Below are 22,436 nucleotides of genomic sequence, written 5' to 3'. Positions count from 1 at the left end.
CGTTTTCTTCTCTTCCTCACTGTCTTTCGACTCTCTGCTAAATTTTACAAGGCAGTGCTTGAGTTACGAGTATTTTTGTTCAAACACGAAATGCTCATGGACATTCAAGATGATAATGAATTCTTGGAAGGAGAGAGCAAAATAATTGTAATTCTTTATCAGCCATTTTTCCAAAACAGGACGACAGCATTTGAAAAAGCCAGACATTCTCAATTCACATTACCTTGTGCATGAGCAATCCGTTAATTCTTTCCTAGCTTCAGGAGTATTTAAAGAGTTGTTTATAACAAAACTGGACCATTACATTGAAGCTTTTTTTGAACGAAAAGTTGTCTTTTAGGTTTTGACTTTTAGAAGTCATTAAAAGAATAAACAAGCATTTCTCCCCAATTTATCAGCCGCTCGCTCTGGTTACATACTCACCCGCACTGCTTACCTCGAGCCCATATGGATCTCCTACCCATACCTTTCGAAGTCAACCTTTTTCTTGAATGTCTTTCTTGCAGAAACGAATTGCACCCGAACGTGGATATTGGCTTCTATTTACTTCCGCCAGTAAATAAGGAAAATAGATCGGAAAATAGAGGAAAATATCAGCCTTTCACCCTCAGACCTCCACACAGTACATCAGACCAGCCTAGGCCATAACTGTACTCTCCTTGACGAGCGCCAGACCATGCACGCTGTGAGCCATGACCACGCACGCACGCACGAGCGCCGCGCACGCCGCGGGCCATGACCACGCACGTCATGCACCCAGCCTTCTTCCGCCCTCGGAATGGTCACACGAGACGTTTTAAACTTAGCGAAATCAGTTCGTGATAAGCTCGACGTTTGACTCAACCGAGTTCGTCCTACTGAATTTAAAAGCAGACGGATGGAACGCGTTGATCGATCGAAACTCGAATTAAGCAACGTTCGACCCAATGGTCGAGCTTTACCCGTTTGGATCGACTCAAATTGCAATTTAGTTCGTCTTATGTAAAGTTTGACGTTTGACCTGTGTAGCGTTTGTTCCTATTTTATGAATACCTTATTTGTTAGATAATCTGTAACCATTGTTTTGTACACCCTAACCGCAATCACGTGATTATACCATTATATTATTATACATAGATTAGTTTTGTTTAGTTCTGATAAAGCAGCTGTGTGGAACACTTGTCCCGATTCATTACGTACTCTATAGTAGTACTGTACTCCGAAGTACAAGTATGCTTGGAGGATATTTTCTGAAAAAGCTATACAAACAACACTATCGAGAATTTAAGGCGCTGCAACGAGCAGACTTCTTCAGGATACTATTTACATTCATTAAAGTACCTTAATTCTTCCAAAACTTCGCAGACAACATCAATAATGGGTTTCTTTCCCATGTCACAATGTCTCGTGGGCTCGTGTGAAAATGTTAATCATGGAAAATATGACGTGAAAATTTTCTTTTCTGGCGAGAGACCATTTGTATGGTCAAAAGCGTTGTCTTCGTTTCGCGCTTTTTTTGTCAACCGGCACCGAAGCCATCATCTAGCTATCACAAGTAGAGTGGAACTGAAGGTTGTGCTAACACGTGCTCTATAACAGTTGCTCCAAGCACAGCAATGTGTACAGCAATCTGCCATCATGAGCGCTAACTCCATACATCTCTTTCATAATTGTTCCAACGTCGAACGGATAGCAGCCACATAAATGTACAATAATCTTCGGTTTCGCGTGCCCAATCTTCAAACGAAGCCAATTGACATAAGGAACAAAGAGAAGTACCCTGCCTTTACTACACAGATGTATCATTTCATAATTCCAGAGTTTCTATGCTGTAGAGTCCAACTTTCTCTGTTTTGGGTAAAGGCTTTCGCTTCTCCAAATGCTCCAGGAAACTATCCAAAGTACGTAATTTGTCATAAGTGCGGACCTAAGGAAAATTGAATTGGTTAATTTGCTAAACGGATTCGCAGAAATTATACAGCTGTTTCAAGATAGGTTGTTAATGTTTTTTCCTTCCTCCTTGCTGAGGGAAGGTGAACCTCATTCATGCAACGCCAAACTAATACTACCCATAATACCACTCGGCATTGCCGCGTACGCTTTCCGCGGCAACCTAAATTACGAAATCCTTTGTTACCAATTTACCGATAAAAAAGGGCTATTAATAAGTGCTTTAAGAAGGTGATAGCTAGGTTTCACTAATCAGTGATATGAATGAATGGAATCATCTGTGGGAATTGGGGTTAGCCAGTTCTCCTGATGCCATTTCGCCCGGACTGTTAGATCTTTGGTCAATGGATCAAAGAACGACAAATAAACATGTTTTGTACAATTTTGTTTCATAATGCCCACAATATTGTCCTTTTCGCTCGCTTAGTTAAAAGAACGAATTTAATACGTCCTTCATTGAACTTTCAGCCCGGGCGAACAGACTTAAAGTCTGGGCGAATCCTATCGGGCGAAACGACTAGTTACCATCTATGGACTCCGGATTGAGTCTCAACCGAAGTAATGATTATCCCAGTTGTGAATACGATTTAGGCAACTGCAAAGAAGCAGCAAACAAGTCATGACTTTACATGCTTTCTCAACTGAGGTATGTAGCCGCTTAAACTGAGCTTCCAGGCTCTCGGTTAGTAGAGATGATTGAAAACGCGGGCGTGCCAAAAATACACGTTTGGGGGGGGGGGGGGGGCTGACCGCGGAGAGCCTGCAACAGGTTACATTAACTGGGAATTGGCTTGTGTCACATTACCCCGGCAACGCGGAGGGTTACGAGTTCCGACGAAGGCCTCAATCATTTTTAGCCGTCTTTACAACTGTGTAAACTACAAACACAACTACGACTATAATTTTTCATGTCCACCTCACAATTAAGAGGTTTGATATGTCTCAAGTCCTTCCCCAACCATCCCCTCCACCCACACACCAACACCACTAAGCCTTGTCTTGAGAAAGACAAACCAATACTTTAAACATAATATGTACCCTGTACCTGTTGAGCGACAAGTTTGTGACAGCTGACCAGTAGCTCGTGGGCTTCGGGCATGAGAACCAGTTGAGTGTAATGAGCGTTTAACAGCAGTCCTGCCCAGTCCAACACCTACAAAATAGGTGAACTATAAAGATCGACACACACAAGGGGACATGTCGCAGTGACAGTTTCCCTCGTGTAACATGTCCTTTTATTCGAAAAAGTCTTGTTGCGGAGACAAACTTTTCTCCCCGCAACCTGTTGCATGAATATCAGCTGGTTTGAAATCGTTCGCCATGAAGCAGGGACAAAATGACCTCACTTTTAACTTTTTAATATTGCATCTTGTGCGCTGCTCTTACAAATTGTCCCCGCTAAAACAGATCTTAACACTTCAATCTGTTTTATGTGCACCAACTGGTGTACTGTCTCTGCAACATGCTTCCTATGCGTACACACGAAGAGGCTTGTCCCCGCTTCACGTCCCCACATCATGTCCCGTAGCGTTTGTCGTCCTAAACTTTTTACGATAGAATTTATAACTGGAAAGCTGAGTACATTACCAAAGGTTGCAATTATGGGTTTGCTACTAAGAAGGACATTGTTCCGCACTTTGAACCTGGCCTTTCTGCACTTTAATATCTTATGCAATAATAACTGGGGGTGATTTTCAAGGAATGACAACAGAACAAGCAGTTTTACCTGTGGGTATTTCAATGTGTTACAATCTACTTCATCGTCGAAGCCTGTCAGACCATGATACATGAGGTACATAAGAAACTTCAACAAAAGCTTGAAAATAAAAAAAATCATTGAAAGAAAGTTAGAGCCGGTTAAAGAAGCAGCTGAGAAAAAAAAAACACACAATAGGACACCGCCATTGTTAATTAGCACCACTAAAGGAAGCCACTTACTAGAGCGTTTTCAAAGGAGAGCTTCTTTAAACTAGTCTGGAGGAAAATATCATTTACAGGGTAGCTTAATATTGAGCAGCTGCAGTTGTTAGTTAAGGAAAAAATACTGCACCTAAAAAAGATGTGGACGATACAATAGTAATTTCCAGGCTAACTACCAAATGGACAAGCAACAATAATGAATGATTTAAGTGTCTGCTTTCAGATCTTTTTAAAGTGACCTTGCTTAGTGTTGGGTCCTTATGTACTTATATTACAGAATATCATAAACTACCACAAGTAAAATGAGTAACAGCCTTTTCCTGAGAATGAAATGGCAGCGGAAATACTCACTTGAGAAAGGAGGAATCAAAGGAACACGTAGGGACTGTGCGAGAGACTACTACCTCTCCCTGGCTGGGGGTCCACTACTGTCACTCAAGGGGCTGCCGTTAAATTCTCACCCACCTGACTAATGATTTAGCCGACGGTCACTCTATTTCGAGAGGAAAGGTTACGATTGAAACGATATAACACTGGCATTTCATTTTCCAGAGTTTCTTTCAATGTAATGCTGCTAGCACCTTGGCACTGAAGAGATAAAGTTAGGGGGTGGTAAGGTGGCAATCACGAGGTTCTTTTCTAGCATTTCAAAAACGCCCGTCTACGACAGATTCACGTCCAAATAAACACACAAAGCTTGTGCGTAAAGAGTCAGACTTTAACCCAGCTCTGAACACGCGCAGCGTTTATTACTTAAATAATGTGTATTTTAGGATACAGGTACTTTGCCGCTGTCTTGCCCAGTGGCATCCGGCTAACATTGTCATCTTCTTGTGATTCTTCTGGGATATTTTGACTTGACTCCTTGCGGAGTATTTGATCTTCTTGGCTGTAAGGAGGAAGACAAGGGATAAATTCCTTTCAGCAATTGGCAAATTGAAAGTAGAGAAGGATTAAACGACGCCGTCCTCGGCATCTCCAATTTCTAGTGTAGGGAATTTTAAGGAAAAGAACAAACCTCAAAATGTGGCGTACACAAAGGACGATGGTATCTTCAGAGATCCCCTTAATGTTCTCGTAGCACTCTCTAAGAAGCTCCTACATGAAAAAAAGAAAAAAACAATCGCAGTTAGCGTACTTACATAGACAGGATAAAAAAAAAACCTTTCCTTGCAAGCGCAATTCTTTCCTCTCCAGAGAGACGCGAACTGGACACGAAAAATTTCATATTCATAACACTATCGTTTTCCCCAAAGCTAGTGAACAATTCCACAGGGCCATGTTGAATCATTCACGATCCATCAAAATTTTCAACAGGCCCTATCTGAAGTGAGCTTGACAAGCTGACTGCCGATAACTCGAATTCACTTCCGTTTTGAATATCGCGACCTAACTTCCGGTAAGACAGGGTCGACTGGATAAAGAGCCGACCCGACTCAGGTCGGGTGCATTGGACATGAGTGGAATCGAGTGCTGTCCAGTTTGGGAAATGATTGGATAGTTACTTTCAAACAAATATGAATTTTACTTAAAATTGACTTACTTACCAAATCGTTCTTTTCTACAACACAATCCAAAAGTTCTTTACTGCAGCTATAAAATCAAAACAACACACATAAAAATCTAGCCTAGAGTCAAATCTGCTCCCACAGAGGACTTAATTCTCGAAATCTCATGAAAACTTTTCACTTGCGTTTGCAGGATCCGATTGCAGTCTTACATGTCTTTAGGTTTTTCTTCTACTCCAATGACCCGAGTTATCAACACAACGCTTTCTTTGCACGCTGAATTCAAGAAATCCACAACAGAGACTTCTTTGATTCTTCCTTAAAAATTGCATGCTGATGACGTTGTTCCTTACACACTAGTGTAATGCCTCTGATTCGTTGTTACTTTCGCGCGAAAATTCAAAACTGCGCAACAACCAATCAGAGACGCCACCCGGATCTCTGTGGAGCTACGTCATCAGTATGGAATCTCTGACCTCGCCACCTCGATCCCAGACTCTTCCTCCATTGCCTCCTTTGTTTGAGGAGACAATGGAGGCTAAGCCAAAAGGAGAGAGAGAGAGAGAGAGAGAGCTCGGGATCGAGGCTGTGATGCCCCTCGTTCGGGAAAATATTTAGCGCGAGAAGATAATTTTGTCTTTTTTCAGTGATACTAACCAATTAAACTTAACCAACTGCCAGTGATATCACCTTTACCTTACCTGGGTGGTACACACTTGGTTTTGACAAGTTCAGATACCGATTTTCTTGCCCAAAAATTTTTCTCGTTGATACATCTGGACAGAACACTGGTAATAAAATGTTGAGATAGAACTTCTGTCTTCTTACCAAACTAAAAAGAAACAAAACAAAAAAAAACTCGGACTTAGAGTTGGTTATTCTTTTTCTAATATTGTCCTAACCATTAACATGTTATCTATCTTTTTCGTGTGGTAACCTGACCCATAATTAAAATGGAGGGTTCTAATAACTTGAAGTCCCCTGAGGCAGCGTCCACGCACTACGCCAGAGTAATTTGACAACGCAGCTTTATTTCTACGGTTAGGCCTACCGTCCATACTAATCTGTCACGAAAACGGAGCTTTCGAAAACGTTCTTCAAACCGGAGGAATTCGAAAACACCGGCTTTGCGTTTTCGTGTGGACGGAAAGCACTTTGAAAACGGAGCTTTTCGAAAACGATTGCATCACGAGTCACGTGATTACCCTGACGCTCTTTTCCTCAAACACAAATCCAAAATGAGCGGTGATTGTTGCTTTTTCCAATTTTTCCGGTCTAGTGTGGACAGAAAACATTTGATACGTTTTCATAGTGAAACTTCCGTTTTCAAATTTCTCCGGCGTAGCGTGGATGGGGCCTAAAACGCTGCTTTGATACAAAGAATTGATATGTTAAGTTTGGAATTCAAAGGGAACGGAAGTCAGCTGTTGCAACTAGAATTTAAACAATTTTATTGTCTTTTATCGTCTGACATACCTTGCCTTGAAATGGCACGTTTGACGCTTTGCCGGATTCTGATGCTGAGGTTGAAGCTTCAGCTTTGCCATCTGCAAGAAAGCGTGATTAAATGTAGTTAGAAATATAAACTGTCTTTGTTTAGACACTTTTCAAAATAAAAGAAGTTATATAGGCTGGGAATTGGAGAACAAGTGTTGCATCGCTTTTTGAGAAAACTTGGCAGAACTTAGAGTTTCCGAATCTGATTCTGAAACCAAAACTAAAAGAAAAGCTGAACTTCTCTACAACGGTCTTTCAAGGACTGAATTAACGGCCTGTTGCCGAGAGGTCTTAATAAAAATAAGGTGTATCGATTGGCGTACGATGAGGTGCTAAATCTTGGCCGATATTACGTGGTAAACGTTTATAGAGGACTCCACGAAAAAGAAGATCCATGACCTTATTATTTTGGTCTCACTGTATCAGTGTACATACCTTGTTTGGATAGCTTTAACTTCATGTAATTTTCCAGTTCTGCAGAAAATGTATCAAGCGTCGGAGTCTTAACGAGAAAGGAGGACAACATAGTTTTAGTCAAGTTTCAAATGTTTAGGTACAAACTTACAAATTGATGTAACATTTGTACAACGTAAAAAGAATACCAATGACTGTTTAACACAAATTTGCTGTAACATATTCAAACTCACCAGTTAACTTTTCATTTCTGTTTAATATTTTAAGACCATCCCAAAACTCACTTTTACATGGAGGCGTTAGATGTAAAGTTCACAGTATGTTTACAATAATTAATTTATCAGAAACTTGTCAAGAAATGTACCTTAAATGGATCTGTTAACTTTTGCAGCACTTCTTTTTCAACTTGATCCTCCTTTACAATTAACTCTGACCAACTCTGAAGAGCCTGCAAAAATCAACAAACTATGAGTACACGATATTTCAGAGGGAGCACATAAAAAGGTTGAGGATCCTTGTTGTCTCGTTCAAGCATTTTGGTCTCACTTAGGGTGTGTGGAACAATATGCCATGCACTCGAAGAAATAATAAAACCATAGAAATTTCAGTTTTCAGTGTTATCTTTTTGGGGTTGAATAAAGCTTGAGCAATGTCCAGGTCGGTCTCTTTTAGGGGTTACATTCAAATTTTCTGACAAGCATCGCCGACTTTTTCTTATGGTAGTCCTCCAGCGCAACACCTTAAACAAGCCTAATGTTTACGATCGATGCCAAAATCCACTACGCACCTCGCCTGGTCTTGCTAGCTTTGGTGTAACAAGTAACTCTGGTTTTGAAGTTTCATCTATTAGAAACCTGAACAAAAACAAAATACCCAGTAAACAGTACAATGTTTTTGAGAATGTGTGAGTTCAAGATAACATGAAATTACTAATGCAAAATCCCTGGTTAGCTTAAATAGGAGAGTAACTTCTAATAGTTTTAAAATAAGCACAGAACAGGTGCAGCTTCAGATGTTCTTGTGGCTCATCACACACTCCCCAATTGTGCGCCGAGCCCTAAGGGCATCTTCGCAGGACGTTAACCAGGTACTGTGTTTAACATCAAATTGAATTTTTAAATAAGCCAATGTTTATGCCAGGGAATAAAAAAATTGCAAGGAATATACACTGTAAGTACTTACTTTGCAGTGGAATCTAACTGACCGAGAGCAGCTGCTAAAGAGCATGTGCCAATCGACAACTGACATACAGCCACACAGTGGTGAAAACCAACACAAATGAAGCCAGGAATACAGCACGCATAACAAGCTCCATTACTCCGCACATGACCAAGCAATGTACTCTGTTTTTCTATTATTTTATCGAGGGTCTGCCAGGACTGCAATGTACCATACTTAATGTTCCACACCATGATTACATCTAAATAAATATAAAAAATGCAGAGTGATGAGAAAAGAGCAGTTCTAACAGCAAAGTATAGTGTTACATGCATTGAGCTCTTTCAGAAAATATTCACATCTCAATAAAATGCTTTTTGTTTGAAACCCACCATCTCACTCTCCAGCATTCTTTAACATTATTACAGTTTAGCTAAAAACTTTCCATGGCTTGTGAGGCTCCCACTCCCTCAGACTTTCATCTGACCTTCCAAGAGGGGGGGGGGGGGGGTGGGTAGTATTTTACTGAGCCACACATTTTCAATATGCCAATTTCAATATATTGAAGTTCTAACTTGGCTTCAAGTCTTGCCAGAATTAAAGAAATTATTTAACTAATTGCTCAACCTTGATGTGATTCCCTTTGTTTTTCAACTGGCCTCTTCGATGAACTCTGAAATTTTTGGACACAACAAGCACACCACTCTTCTTTTTGAAATTGTATCATTGATCAGTGATTTTTAGTTCTCTACCTTTATAGTTTTATCCGATCAATTGTTGTACATTTTTAGTTTTAATTTTTAGAATATACATGTACTAAGGCTGTGGATTACCTGTAAACTAGCTGATTAGCTAAGTGTAAACCCCACATTAAATAAATTATTGTATCGTATCCTATCATAAATACTGTATCGTATCATATTGACTGTATCATGTTACAGTGAGGACACTGAATGTTAACACTGAATGAAAATTTTTTGTACATTTTTTTAGTCACCATAGAAAGGAGGATCTTCATCTGAACTATCAACTATGTCCCTTCTGCAAAGCACATTGCTCCATTCTATGCATTCCACTTGGAAGTTTCCAATGGAGCATTTTTCACTTCCATCAAAACCTCCAATAGTACCCAAGTGTTCACGCCAAGAACACTAATCTTAGACATTAGATGTAAAGCCTTCATTCTATAGTAAACAAAAAAAATATGTACAAAATATGTCAAGTGTGTGGTTTCCAGTTTCTTTCTGTAAAAAAAGTTCCACTTGTGTCATTCTTTGTACCTTTTAATTTTCCATCAATAGTACAGCTTCCAGAGAGACAAACATGGTCAGTGTCTATGGCTGACAAAGCAACAGATCCCTGTAAAGAATAAAACAAATTGATAAATTACAAAATCAGTACACATTATGTAATCTCTGCTTTACCGTACTATTGTATTTAATCATATCTGTAGAACCTGCAGGCTACTTGAATTTATGGTTATAGCAGCCTCTGCAAGTAGACCTGTTTCTGGATGGAACAAGGTAAATTATGTTGACTTCGTTCTTTACATTAACCAGGCCGTGAAATAAGAATTTAACAAAATTAATGACCTCTAAGAATACTTCATTTAACAAAAGAATGTTAAGACCTTGTTTTTGTTTCTTTCCTTGTGCATAGGTTGTAGCCTACGAATTACTCTGCAGGAAAGTGCTGACATGTTTCCACTTGTGCCCAGCTGTAGCAATGTTTCTAGTTCTGTGATGCAAAGCACTCCATTAGACCCTGTGTATCGAACATTAAACATATTTAAGTAATATACTTTCAAGGTAAACAGTTAAATTTTATTGGCAGCCAAGAAATACAGGGGAGGGGGGTACTGTTTCAACCCCTGTGCCAGGTAGACTAGTCAACAGCTTAACACGTCTAGGGAGCCTTAAGTCAAGTGTTGAAATTGCAGGCTGACTAGAGAGTTGGGTAAGGACTTGCTCTGCTGTTATTTCAACCAAACCTTCCTTGGAAATTTCACAGACTGATTCTCGCATTTCAGTATTTGGAAGCTGGGTTGAGGTGTTCCAAGGTGTTCTACCTCTGATGGTTTAGCTGTTATAGGTAATGAAAATGCATCCCGGTAGTCCCCCTGGTCTAGCCACAACCCCTCAACTGGAGAAGAGGAGAGGGCAAGGAAGTTGCTGTTCATCGGCAGATGACTAGGCTTGTGGGTTAAGTACATGATCGTATATATACTGTATATGCATGAATTGTATCATTTTTGCATTTTTACTCACAGTATGATGTGATATGATGTCCTTCCTCATGTACACAGCAAGACAGGAGTTCACAATCCTGAGATCAATAAAACAAAGTACAGTCAAACCTCAATTATCCGGACTCGTCAGGACCTCGGTAAATAGTCCGGATAATCGAAAACATGTTTATTAATGAGATAGAAATGTAAACAAAAGGTATACAGCAAAGAAAACATCATTTTAATTGTGAAATCTACACAGCCTGTATGTATTTACAAATGAAAACCTTCAGTTCAGGTATTTACAAAGGTCTAAAATGTTCAAGCATGTTTGTTTGCTTCAAAGACTTGTAGCTTGATCAGGGACTTTCGTTTTAATCCTTTGCTTGTCTCAATGCTGTCAGTAAATTTTAGGATCTTGTCTTTGTTCTTCTGTACGTCAGAGATCTGCTGCTTGCTGATACCAAATTCTTGAGCTAAATTTGTTCCTTTCTCTCCTTTATCCAAACATGAAATAATTATCTGCTTATCTTTAATCGATAGAATGGCTCGCTTTCGCTTCATAGACATGTTTTTGATTTGAGTTTACGATCGATCGCTCGTGTGTTTACATAACCCACGCGGAAGGAACTAATCAAGCGTGAAATTCCCTTGGTAACAAAACAATTGAGCCAATCAGATATCAGCTGAACGCATCAGAATATTTCTTTGTCTCGTCGCACTTGCAAATTTTGAAAAGCACACAGGATAATACGCTGTTTCAACAGTCTTTTGAAAGGATTATTGGGCTTTTTGCAACTTTGGGTTTTCAAGATCACAGTTAATTGATATTCATGAAAAAATTGGGACCAGAGAAAAAAGTCCGGATAATCAAATAGTCCGGATAATCGAGGTCCGGATAATCAAGGTTCGACTGTAACACCAAATTTCTGTTTAAAGAATGAACCATGGCAGCAACATATTGACAGAATGTCACTTTGAATCTCATGTTCTTCATGAGTGCAGTTTTATTTCATCCCAGGCCTTTTCCCTACTCAAAACAATGTACCAGAGCACAAGAGCATTTAGAGAGGCATAGGAGTTGCTTGAGGTACAGATAAGAGCAACTGAACTCTTGGTTGATTTAAACTGCATGAAATTGTTCTAATTCACTGGTTTGATATGATGATAAATATGCCATGAAAACTAATTTTATACCACAGATTTGCAGCTCAGAAGCTAAAGCATTGTGATTGCCCATGACAACATCATACCTCTTCAGGAGGGGTTAACTCAATCTCTACGGTGTCTGTGTTTGTGTTACTGGGTCCTGACAATCCATAATTTGTAATATTCAATATGTACTTGTTTGTTTCCTAACACAAGTAAACGTAAAAAAAGAAACATCACAAAAGACTCAAAAAAATGTTATTTTGTAACAAACTATTTGGAAGTCTTTAGGCATTTTCAAGTTCACGATTTCTTCTGTTTAAACAGCAAGTCCTGGTGCTAAACCACCCTCATAAAATAAGCTTGATTTACAGTAAAATGATCATGAAGTAAAACTCATTTCCAAACATTTATGACAAGGTTTGCATGAGCCTCTAAAATGAGAAAAAATAATATCAGAAATTCAAATCAAGTGTCTCACACTGGATTGATGACTTTGGTTACCAAACAGAGAATACATACCTGTGTTCTTATCGTTGCAGAATATGGTTGCTTCTGATACTGGAAAGCACAACTCCAAACAAGACTGAAACTTCAAATTATAAAGTATAAATTAAAACAATAATATTATCATTATTAAATATTGCCTTTACTGAACTCCGAGCAGAGGAAATTATTTTACATTTTAATAATCAGGAAGGCAATATTTTTTATTGTATTTAATAATATTATTATTGCTGTTGTTATCACTATGTTAATGAGTCATATAGTACTGGTACATACTGACAATAAACTGCTCTTTTTACAAGTTTCTAAGACCTGGGATCAGATTTTGACCACTTTGTCATTTGAAAGACTAGTTTTTATCATCAATACTTGAACTCGTATGCTAGTCACACGGAAATCTACAGTTAATGATAGATTTCATGCTGGTGATCATTACCAATATTACTATGTTCTATTCACAGCGTGCAAAAAGTGGGATTTTCTGGACCATAACATTAAAGCATCATCCTGGATGTACTATGCTGCAGGCAACTTAAAAATTTACTTCATGAGGCCTTTTACATCCCTTGGCAGAATAAGAACTGATCAAAGATTATTTGGCGATAAATCTTACTCTTGTGAAGACTTTGTACTTTTCCTTCTTTTCACTTTCCTGTTTTCACTGGTATTTAGCAAATCTGACAAAAACAATGAAGAGCCATCTTCAAATATAACAAGTGGATGGCTTTGTAGGTTGTTCCATACATGAAAGCTGAAGATATTCTTGTCAGACTGAAATGCAGAAAACAACTTCAAGATTAATTCCAAACATATAATGCCATTTTACATTAGGTAATATATCAAACACAAGAGACAAGTGTTTCATCAGGATATCCAAACACCAAGAAGAGAGTCGAAAAAACAGCACCCAGTTGAGTATTTTTGATGAAATTCAAGGTGTTTGGATAGCCAATGAAGTTTGATAGATCTTCTCAATCAAAAGAAAAACTAAGGAGTAAACAGAGAAATAAAATCATCAAAACCTATGCTAATTGAGACCAGGTATCCAAACCTCCTTCACGGTTGTGATTTTTTAACTTGATGAATTATTAATGAGTTTGAGAAGAACATACCTGTGTATCAAACACAAGAGACTTAATTCTCAACAAATTCCCTAACACTGACAGAGAAAAAAATGAAAACAAGCTTTCAAAGTAGGTTGGATTTCTACTGGCTAATCTTATGCTCCTTGCCACTTACAAGCACATTGAGTCCCCAAGAGCTGAGATCAAGCTGTTTGTAAGTTGTTTTAGTATGACCAAGTGGCTCATAACAAGAAGATATTGAGCTGTGGGATATTGATAAATAAAATTGACAGATTTGTCAATTACCCAACAGCAATACTAAATTTGGCCTTATGTCATCCATCAAGTCAACAAGAAGCAAAATTATTTACAGCACTGTAGTTCTCAATATAAGTGCAAATTGTCATACATTTCAAACAATCTTACTTGCATTTGTTGGCATGATTTCAAATCAGAATCTGTTTCTTTCCATATAAAAATTTCCTGAAAAAAAGGCAGGAAGAAACTAAATTTAAGCTATGGAAAATACATATATTTTACCAACTCAAAGGCTTAACACAAACAACAAAATGCGTGTAGTTTGATAAAGCTCAGAGTGGGACATACCCACAGCCTGCATATATATATATTGGGCATCTCCCTCCCAAGCATAGTTTCTCCATCAGTTTCATATTAATTCTTCTATTCACTACCCTCTTTACATGGAATTTGCAATCTCCTGAAGTTAAGATTTCTTTTAGGGTAGGATCTTTGAGATTGGACTATGAGATTTAAGCCAAAAATTTTCATACTAGGTTATTAGCCAGCTATAAATAATAATTGAAATATGTGAAAGGTCCCTGATTGGTTGTTGCTTGGAGCACAAATAAAGATCAATGTTTTTGTTGTTAAAGATTGTTGTCCGGAAAAAAAAACTTCTTTATAGAGCTACATGTACATACCCCAGGGGTGACTCCCATATGAAATGGTCGGGATGCTCATAAAAATATTTTTATTAAATCCCTAAAGGACACCAATCTGGGCATGGTTCAAACTTTCTTTGACTCTTAAAAGATACCACAGCAAAGAATAGTGCTGTTTTGTCAAGAACACTTTAAGTGAGACCAGAATCCTTGATTTATACCCCTAAGCGAGATGATGAGCATTTCCCATGGAAGTCCCCCCCTCCCCCTTGCCCGAGGTACATACACTGCATGTTACCAGTGACTTTTCTCAGAATCAATGCTACATTATTGTACTTTTGGATCTGGTTTCCAGTGTGTCAAAATCAGCTGCAGCAACTGGTGTTTTGCTCTCAAGATGTATACACTAAAAGAAAGTCAGGATGACATACTTCTACATTAGAGAGACCTATGTGTCACAAATGCGTCTGAAAAATTATTAAACTTACATAAGCTTAACATGATCATGTAAGTTTCTTACCGTCTTGTTTACAGCCATTAAGAAAGTTTCATCCGCCGGATTATGAACGGCAGCACTTGTTACTTCATTTCTTTGTTCCACTGACCAGTTGTTAATAAGCTTCTGATGTTGAAGCTGTACGATAACATGTGAACTTAATAATTAAGATCTTGCTCAACAGCAAAACTCGTGTTTACATACATGTAGTTGGATAAATTGTGTACAATCTTGAAAGTTTCGACTTTTTTTCTTACAAATGCTTTATTACTTACGTTATAAGCAACAACTCCTCTATCTCTAAACGTAATTAGAACATTATCACCACCAGCGTGTCTTGATATTCCAATAAGCGAGCCGTTTTCCAAAACTCTACAAAGTTCGAAAGGTTCTCTGAGGTCCGCCATTTTGCACGTGGAGACTGTGAGCCTGCTGATCTGGTCAGAGAATTCCGCATTACCTGTATGCGTGGTATCTCTTCGCGCATAATCAAGGGAATCTCCTTCAGGCTTCCGGCGCGTTCGTTTGGCGTTCGAAACTGTCGTAAATGTTCCCTAAATTTTGCTGCAGGAACGTTCCAGGAAAAAACGTTTTGTCCACTACTGGTATTATCGTTTTACTTTTTCAGTCTTGCTTATCGAGTGACAAGAGATCTTGTGGCCAGATACTTGTGGAGAGAAAACACAACAAGCCAGGGTTTCACAGGTACGTTTTGAGATACATTTTGAAGTTCTTAATGCACAAGTATTAATGTGTTTTTTATTTTGTGTATGAAATGTATTTAGTAAAATCCTTGTTTTTATTTGTAGAGATCTGGTTACCTTTGTGGAGTGGGACATTCTGAGCAATTTTGATGACGATTCTAATCAGCTGGATTGCCAGCTCTTGCTGGTAGAACGTTTTCCAAGTGGCATTTACGTTGACCCAGATCAGATCAAGAATGAAGTAGAGTTTGGTGGTCCTGAGGTCAGATTCAACCCAAAGCATAGGTTATTTCCTGCCTCCTTCATAGTTGCTTCACTATCTGGGGGAAATCCCATATGAAAAGGAAGGAGAGGCTTGTTGGAAATTTTGAAAAGAACCCCTAATAAGTACCATAGTTAATAGAGTGGAATGGTTATGAAGCCCGGCAAACATCAAAGGAGCAAACAAAGATGACAAGATTTATGTTGGAAGATCCATGACTGTGGACGATCTTTTGTTTTACGTTCATGCACTATGCATGAGTACGTAATCAAAACGTTTCCATTGGTTGGTTCCTCGGTCAGTAGTAAACAACTATTGTGTTTTGTGCATGGTCAAGGCCTAAAAAGAGAACAAAAACATATAACAAAGAACTTTCCCCTCTATTAACTATGGAAGTACCAAGATCCTGTTTTGTGGGCATGGCTTGAATTTTTTTAACCCTAAGAGGTACCAATTCTAAAATCAAAAGGCCTTTTAAGCCAACTCGTGATATTTGAAATGGTCATGTTATTACAAGGATGCTTAGGGAGGTCAAAGAGATTTTAAGGAGTTTGTCATGGCCCCGTGACACAGCATGAATTTAACAGCAATCATTAATTTTTCATTAATCTTAAAGTTTATTTAGTTGGAACACTTGGGCTGTTTTGATCATTCCAACTGTAATGAGTTCTAACAAGAAACTGAATGTGTTATTTACACAGTACTTAATTACAGATATCTTATTTTCTTTCAAATGAGACTAAAGCCACATTTACTCTACATCTCCTTTCCTTTAGAATTACCCTGTCAAGTCAAGGGCTATTCTGATATTGACGTTTCTGTCCTAGGACTTGAGTTATTTCAAACATCTTTGTTCCCTTATTGAACTAAAACAAAAACACTGAATCAGGGGATAGAAATTACTTGTACAAAAGAAGGTTCCAAACTGACCAAATTGATGAATCCTAGTTTTAGAACAAACCATGTGCTTTGTAGTCAGGTGACTTTTATGAGCAAGAGTACGAACCCAGTGATCTCCTGACCTCAGTGGAGGGCGAGAATGAAAAACCCATCCAGCGTCCAAAATATCCATGAATAGATGGCATGGCCAGTAAACCAAGTCCTTTGGTTAGCATATTGAGTGATTTCCAGTAGAAAACAACAACATTTGAATTCATAGTAGCTCGCTGTGCGAATCATTTAAGCCTGCGGTAATCATCAATCAATGAGCGGTTTCAGCCAAACTGTGATGAATTAATAGCTTTATTTCCTTATGGCTAATGCATTGTTATAGTGTGGCACAGTAGTAAGGTTTCAGTCAGGGAATATTTGGATGAATGTTTGTTGCATACCAAACAGTCTTTAATTTGGGTGCACTTGTTCAACTCCAAACGCGAAAGATCAGTTTATCGCCTTGTTAGTCATTCTGTTCACAATGGTTGGCCTCTCGTAAAATACCCTGGTCAGCAGAATTACCATCAAAAAATTGTTTACAACCTATTGACTGACTGAGTGAATTATCTCTTTCCCAACTAACTGTTATAACTCATTCTAGCTATGCTACACTAGCTATCACTCGTTGATAACATTTTAACTAGCACTTTCGGTGTAAATGAGACAAAGTTAAAAATAAGTTGATTGTCAAATATCTTCTGTCATATATTTTTTGGCTCAGTACTCTAAAAGGTACCACGAAAGCTCTAGCTGAGGACCATTTAAGGCTGATCATCCTAAGAGGCACCAAAACCACTGTGATTTTTAACCCTTAAAAGATATGATGAGCACTCCTGTCCTTTTGAATGGGACTCCTCACCGCCACTTTACTATTGAGTGAACAAAACTGAACAGATGGGCCACATATTATTGCAAAAAACAAGACACTATGGGAATGACAGTTACAGTGCAAAGATTGTTCTTCTTTTCTGCCTTTTCTACCTTAAATTCCAATGTGCACTCATTTGCGAAAAATAAGGTAATTAAGTATTAAGAAGAGTAATATTACTGTATCATGGATCTCAAATTTTGACACTGGACTTCATTCATCATAACAAAATGCTTACCTAAAGCTGATGCGATTGAATGGAACTTTATTTTTAAATTACAATGGCATTGCTAGACACCATTTGATTAAGATCAGTATATTCCATTTTGTTTATTATTATTTCTCAGGTGTTAACAACAGAGACAATAAATGTTGAATCATTGGCTCACCATGCTTCGTCACATAAGATCTTTGTATTTCCCAAGATAGCCATTGACTACAGGTAAGTTATACATTTTAGCTTTCCAACCAACTTAGAAACTGAACAATGTAATGTTGCACTTTAAGTTATTTTTGTTTTGCCTTTAGACCATCAGTGAGTCAGGTAAGATGTAGCCTGATTCTCTGATGGTCCAGGTTGCTTGTGGACATGTGCTATGGAGAGCACATGGCTGCGAGCAACCTGGACCATCTGTTAATCAGGTTAGGTAAGATGTACAAATAGTTCACATGAACTGTCGTCACAACTCAACCTACCGACCTTTCTGAAACTGCAGACTCAGGCCAGTTGATTACAAAATGTCACAAAGGCTAGATCATTTATTAAACAAATGGGGCAATTATAATACATAGCCTAGGGTTTTTGCCAAAAGTTTATTCTCAGTCCACCCTACTGAGCAAGAAGAAATCACTTTCAACATTTACCACGCGTAATTTGCTCTCAGCCATGTGGGGAGAGTCCCCATGTGGACCTGATGAGGATGGTTGTCATTTTTTGTGGGTTAAAATCAAGTAATGGCAAACCACACCCACACTTATTTGAGACTTCCCTGAGAGAGTCACCTTCCCAGAATTTATCTGAGGTATAAGCATTACCTGCTGCTTCTTGCCTTTCCCCATAAACCTAGATTAGTGTATGAAAGCAGTGAAACATAGAGCACTCTGTAGATTGTGATAGAAATATTCAATTTCTCTGTAGACTGAAGACTATGAGTGCAAATATTACCATTCCAGTTCATCTAAGGTATCACCAAGCTGCTATTGGCACCAAATTTGCTTCAGTGTCACTTTCTTCTCCAAAGGTCTTTGGAAGATGTAATGGTAAGTTAACTCTGGCAACATGCTGTAAAGTTGTTTTATTTTAACCATGAGCATACAACTGTCTACCATGCCCCGAAATAGGGGAGGAGGAAATTGTAACTTAGTAAAGTGCAACCAATAACATAACACAGGGAAAATTGGCCAGTAAACTGCTGGCAGTCTTTTTCTCCCTCAAAATCAGGCAGGACCCTAAGCAGTCTGCCAGCAGTCTAACTGACGGGCTGTGCAGATAATCTAGCCCACCTGGTTTGACCATCTGGAAAAAAAGGTATTTTTTGCTGAACAAGTTCCGTTCAAAAAGTTTTGCCTGCCTGCAAAAACCAATAATATTGCCTTCCTGCATTCTTGTTTTCTTATTGTTCATTTCTCTCTTACAGGAGTTACCTCTCCTGCACTTGAGTGTGGAACTCCACCAATCAAAGCTCCTTGTAATGCAAAGGGAATGCCAAGCTGTGATTGGATCCCCCTAAATTCAGTTAACAAGGTATTTTGTGAGGAGCACAAAAGCAGCATCAAACAACCAACATATATAGCTTATTTCTCCATCCTATGAGGTCCTATGTAGTATTAAGCTCCAAAATTAGAGATCAATTTCTTCTTTGAATACTATTTTTTGGTTGATAATTTATCTAATTTTTGGGGTTTTTTTTACACTATAGGACACGTTACAATCTGACATACCCGTTGTTTTCCATGTTCCTGTTGGACAAATTGAACACAGTTGGCCTATCATAGCTCTTACTGTCCTCTCGACCATGGCTGGATGCAGCCTGATACTTTGGAACTCCTTGGCAATGACATAACTATACACCTTTAAAATGGAACAGTTTTCACTTGAGTGTTGAAAAGTTGGTATTGCATTGTTACCCTTCACGATTGGCTAAATTTGTGCCACTTTTTGAAGAAGTACTGTAAAACAAAAACCATGGCTCGCTGGTACACATTTTCCTGTGCTTCGCGTCAGCTACTTGTGTTTACTATGAGTTTTGATTGGTTCATTGGATTGTCTGTGCATGGTTTGTGTCCCTTGTGATTTTCCAGAGTGATTACCTTGGTTTTGGTTTTATGACACTTAATTGAAAACTGCTTTAAGAGGTACACAAGTAAACTGTGAGCCCGATGTACTTTGTATGTGTTCCATTAAAAATCTGTAGTAACTAAACATTGTGAAAACTTTACTTGGCATCAAGGCAGGGACAATGGAGCCGGGGGGAGCTAGGGGTGCCCCCCCCCTCAATTTCAAGCAAAAAATACGTAAAATAATACTTTTACAAATATCTCCAGACCCCCTACAAGTTAGGGCCTCTGGCGCTCGCTTGAAGGCCCCCCCTCCCAATTCAAAATACGCTCCACTATCCTTGCAAGGGCTTGAGAGTTAGAAAATTTCCCGAATTCTCTGACATTCAATTTTGCAACCTCCAACTGACCATGGAAGAAGGAACCAGAAATAAAAAGGGGCTGCTCATGGTCTAATTTGTGCAACCAATACACAGACACCACAGGCACTGGGAGTATATCTTTTTTTGTATACTTTCGAAAAAACAATAAATCTTATAATGCAAAAGATAGGGAAGTTGACAGTAAATTTTGCCCCTTCTTGTTAGTCTTGTTATTTCCATAAAAAAACGAGGTATGTTTCATTTTACAGAAATGTTGTTAAACTCTTGCCTTATGAGGATGACGAAGTAGAATGGTAGGAGGGCCTTTTTAATATTAAAATTCAAGTAATTTTCGAAGGCTGGAACCTCGTGTTGACTTGCCGTCATTCCCTACCTTGCTTCTGATCTATAAGATATAGATTTAGGCCAGCCTAAAAGCGGGGCTCCTTGGGCGGGTTGTTCAGAGCCCGATTAAGCTAACCCAGGAAAAGGTACGATTTTGATTTGAGTTTTGTAACTTTGCAGTGAGATTTTCTGTATATTATTTGGCCTTCTGTTTTGAGTTTTAATAATCTATACACAGAACAAAGCAGCAAAAAAATTTTGTATAGAAGAAAAAGTTATAATTTGGTTAACTTTTAATCCTGGGTTAACATTAGCCGGCTTCCAAAAAATCCTGCCCTGTTTTCAACAAGTTAACCTGACATGAGCCCGCGATCCAATCGAAAACCAGCTTTTGGTCAGCGGTCAACTTAAAAAACACGCGACCTCGAGAGCTGTAAACTTGAACACGCGATATGGTCACGTGACACTGGTCAGCGGATACCTTGTTTTTGACAGGTGTCAATTGATCATAACATGGATGTCCAATATCAAAGAAGCACACGTTAAATCAAGGCTGCATGTCTCTGTCAACTTATTATTTGGAGTATGGACGCCATGTTGCGCGACTCCGTCGTCGTCGCCGTCGCCGTCGTGCGTACGCGCCCACGAGCAATACCGCTAGCCATGGTAACCATGAGAAAATCAACTCATGGGTTTCCTTTTCTTTCCTATATGGGTGTGGGGCTCCGTTTGGCGACCCTTCGGGCCGCCGGAGCTCCGCTATCATTTGGAATATGGCCGCCATGTTGCGCGACTCCGTCGTCGCCGTCGTCGTGCGTACGCGTTCACGAGCGATATCGCTAGCCATGATAACCATGAGAAAATGAACTCTTGGGTTTCCTTTTCTTTCCCACATGACTATGGGGCTCCGCTTGGCGGCCCTTGGGGCCGCCGGAGCTCCGCTATAATACTAGGATATATCGAACAAAAATTGCTCAAATTATCTAGAAACACAACGTAGCGATAGAAGGCAACCAAATACAGTTTCTTGAAATAAAATTATATTTCGTGATATGAGCGTCCGTCCTTCCGCACAGGAGCCAGGGGGAAGGGAGTCTCAAGGTAACCCGAAAACGCCATCTTTTCTTGGCGGGAAATCGCGCATACGTGATACTGCGCTTTCGGGAAGCCCGAGTTTTTCTGGCGGGAAATAGCATGAAAATCGCATCAACCATTTTGTTTAATGAGTAACATCTCATTAATGAGACAATCAAACTTGTTGTGGCATTTTTTCAACACGCTAAAACAATTGGCCATCTGTTCGTACGAGTTGATGGACATAGAAGCAAGACCTCGTCAATACGCAATCACTATGATAATAGACACGCAGGCAGGATTCCGGATGACCTTCGCAATTGTTTTAGCGTGTTGAAAAAATGCCACAACAAGTCTGATTGTCTCATTAATGAGATGTTACTCATTAAACAATTACGACCGTGTTTAAATGTACAATCAGACTCAGTTCGCGCTAAGGTCTTTGTCTAACTTATGCAAATTAGTAACTCTGAACTCTTAGTTACTCTTGAAATCGCATATTTAATTAGTTTCCCTTGACAATGGCGCCAAGATGTCGCCGAAACGTCGGATTTGTCTATCGTTAGTTTTGCCTGTATGTCCTGTATATGTTTATCTAAATCGTTGTTGATTAGAAATAAATAAATGAATAAATAAATAAATAAATAAATAAACTGATTACAGAATATATCTACTGAATATATCTACTGAATATATCTACGAGCATAGCATAACGAACGCCGGAGGCTACAAACACAACCTTTACGTATAGACTACTTCAATTCATTTTCCGCCCTGTTCTCCACGTTCTGAGCATATTTCAGATGAAAGTAAATAACTCAAGACAATCATACCTATCAC

The 22,436-nt window shown here is 38.9% G+C and overlaps 2 protein-coding genes across 2 annotated transcripts; one reads left to right on the top strand and one right to left on the bottom strand.

The window, feature by feature from the left end:
* Positions 1–897: 897 nt before the first annotated feature.
* Positions 898–15,203, bottom strand: LOC145491353 (nucleolar protein 11-like). The gene is made up of 22 exons (XM_081470529.1): positions 15,047–15,203; positions 14,796–14,909; positions 13,800–13,856; positions 12,923–13,080; positions 12,325–12,394; positions 11,907–12,008; positions 10,694–10,751; positions 10,057–10,190; positions 9,707–9,785; positions 8,451–8,688; positions 8,056–8,122; positions 7,633–7,716; positions 7,290–7,356; positions 6,834–6,904; positions 6,059–6,189; positions 5,397–5,442; positions 4,868–4,947; positions 4,628–4,738; positions 3,868–3,946; positions 3,656–3,745; positions 2,975–3,082; positions 898–1,906 (listed from the first exon to the last, which is right to left on the bottom strand). Exons 1-22 carry the CDS (start codon positions 15,176–15,178, stop codon positions 1,787–1,789), a joined length of 2,196 nt encoding a protein of 731 aa, XP_081326655.1. The 5' UTR covers positions 15,179–15,203; the 3' UTR covers positions 898–1,786.
* Positions 15,204–15,270: 67 nt separating this feature from the next.
* LOC145491388 (GPI alpha-1,4-mannosyltransferase I, stabilizing subunit-like) lies at positions 15,271–22,160 on the top strand. The gene is made up of 6 exons (XM_081470576.1): positions 15,271–15,476; positions 15,581–15,737; positions 17,886–17,980; positions 18,677–18,798; positions 19,176–19,282; positions 19,458–22,160. The coding sequence occupies exons 1-6, from the start codon at positions 15,319–15,321 to the stop codon at positions 19,599–19,601; spliced, it is 783 nt and encodes a 260-aa protein (XP_081326702.1). The 5' UTR covers positions 15,271–15,318; the 3' UTR covers positions 19,602–22,160.
* The last annotated feature ends 276 nt before the right edge of the window (positions 22,161–22,436 follow it).

The sequence above is a fragment of the Orbicella franksi genome, chromosome 6, assembly GCF_964199315.1.
Source record: "Orbicella franksi chromosome 6, jaOrbFran1.1, whole genome shotgun sequence".
NCBI classification, from domain to species: domain Eukaryota; kingdom Metazoa; phylum Cnidaria; class Anthozoa; order Scleractinia; family Merulinidae; genus Orbicella; species Orbicella franksi.
This window is presented reverse-complemented; position numbering and strand designations above follow the sequence as displayed.

Coding starts and splice junctions, on each gene's coding strand:
- LOC145491353 (XM_081470529.1), bottom strand. CDS start 15,178: ATGGCGGACCTCAGAGAACCTTTCGAACTTTGTAGAGTTTTGGAAAAC. Junction 12,395..12,922: donor AGTACAAAGTCTTCACAAGA/GTAAGATTTATC, acceptor TATAATTTGAAG/TTTCAGTCTTGTTTGGAGTT. Junction 12,009..12,324: donor CTGCAACGATAAGAACACAG/GTATGTATTCTC, acceptor TACTTGTGTTAG/GAAACAAACAAGTACATATT.
- LOC145491388 (XM_081470576.1), top strand. CDS start 15,319: ATGTTCCCTAAATTTTGCTGCAGGAACGTTCCAGGAAAAAACGTTTTG. Junction 15,738..17,885: donor TAGAGTTTGGTGGTCCTGAG/GTCAGATTCAAC, acceptor ATTATTTCTCAG/GTGTTAACAACAGAGACAAT. Junction 18,799..19,175: donor GGTCTTTGGAAGATGTAATG/GTAAGTTAACTC, acceptor TCTCTCTTACAG/GAGTTACCTCTCCTGCACTT.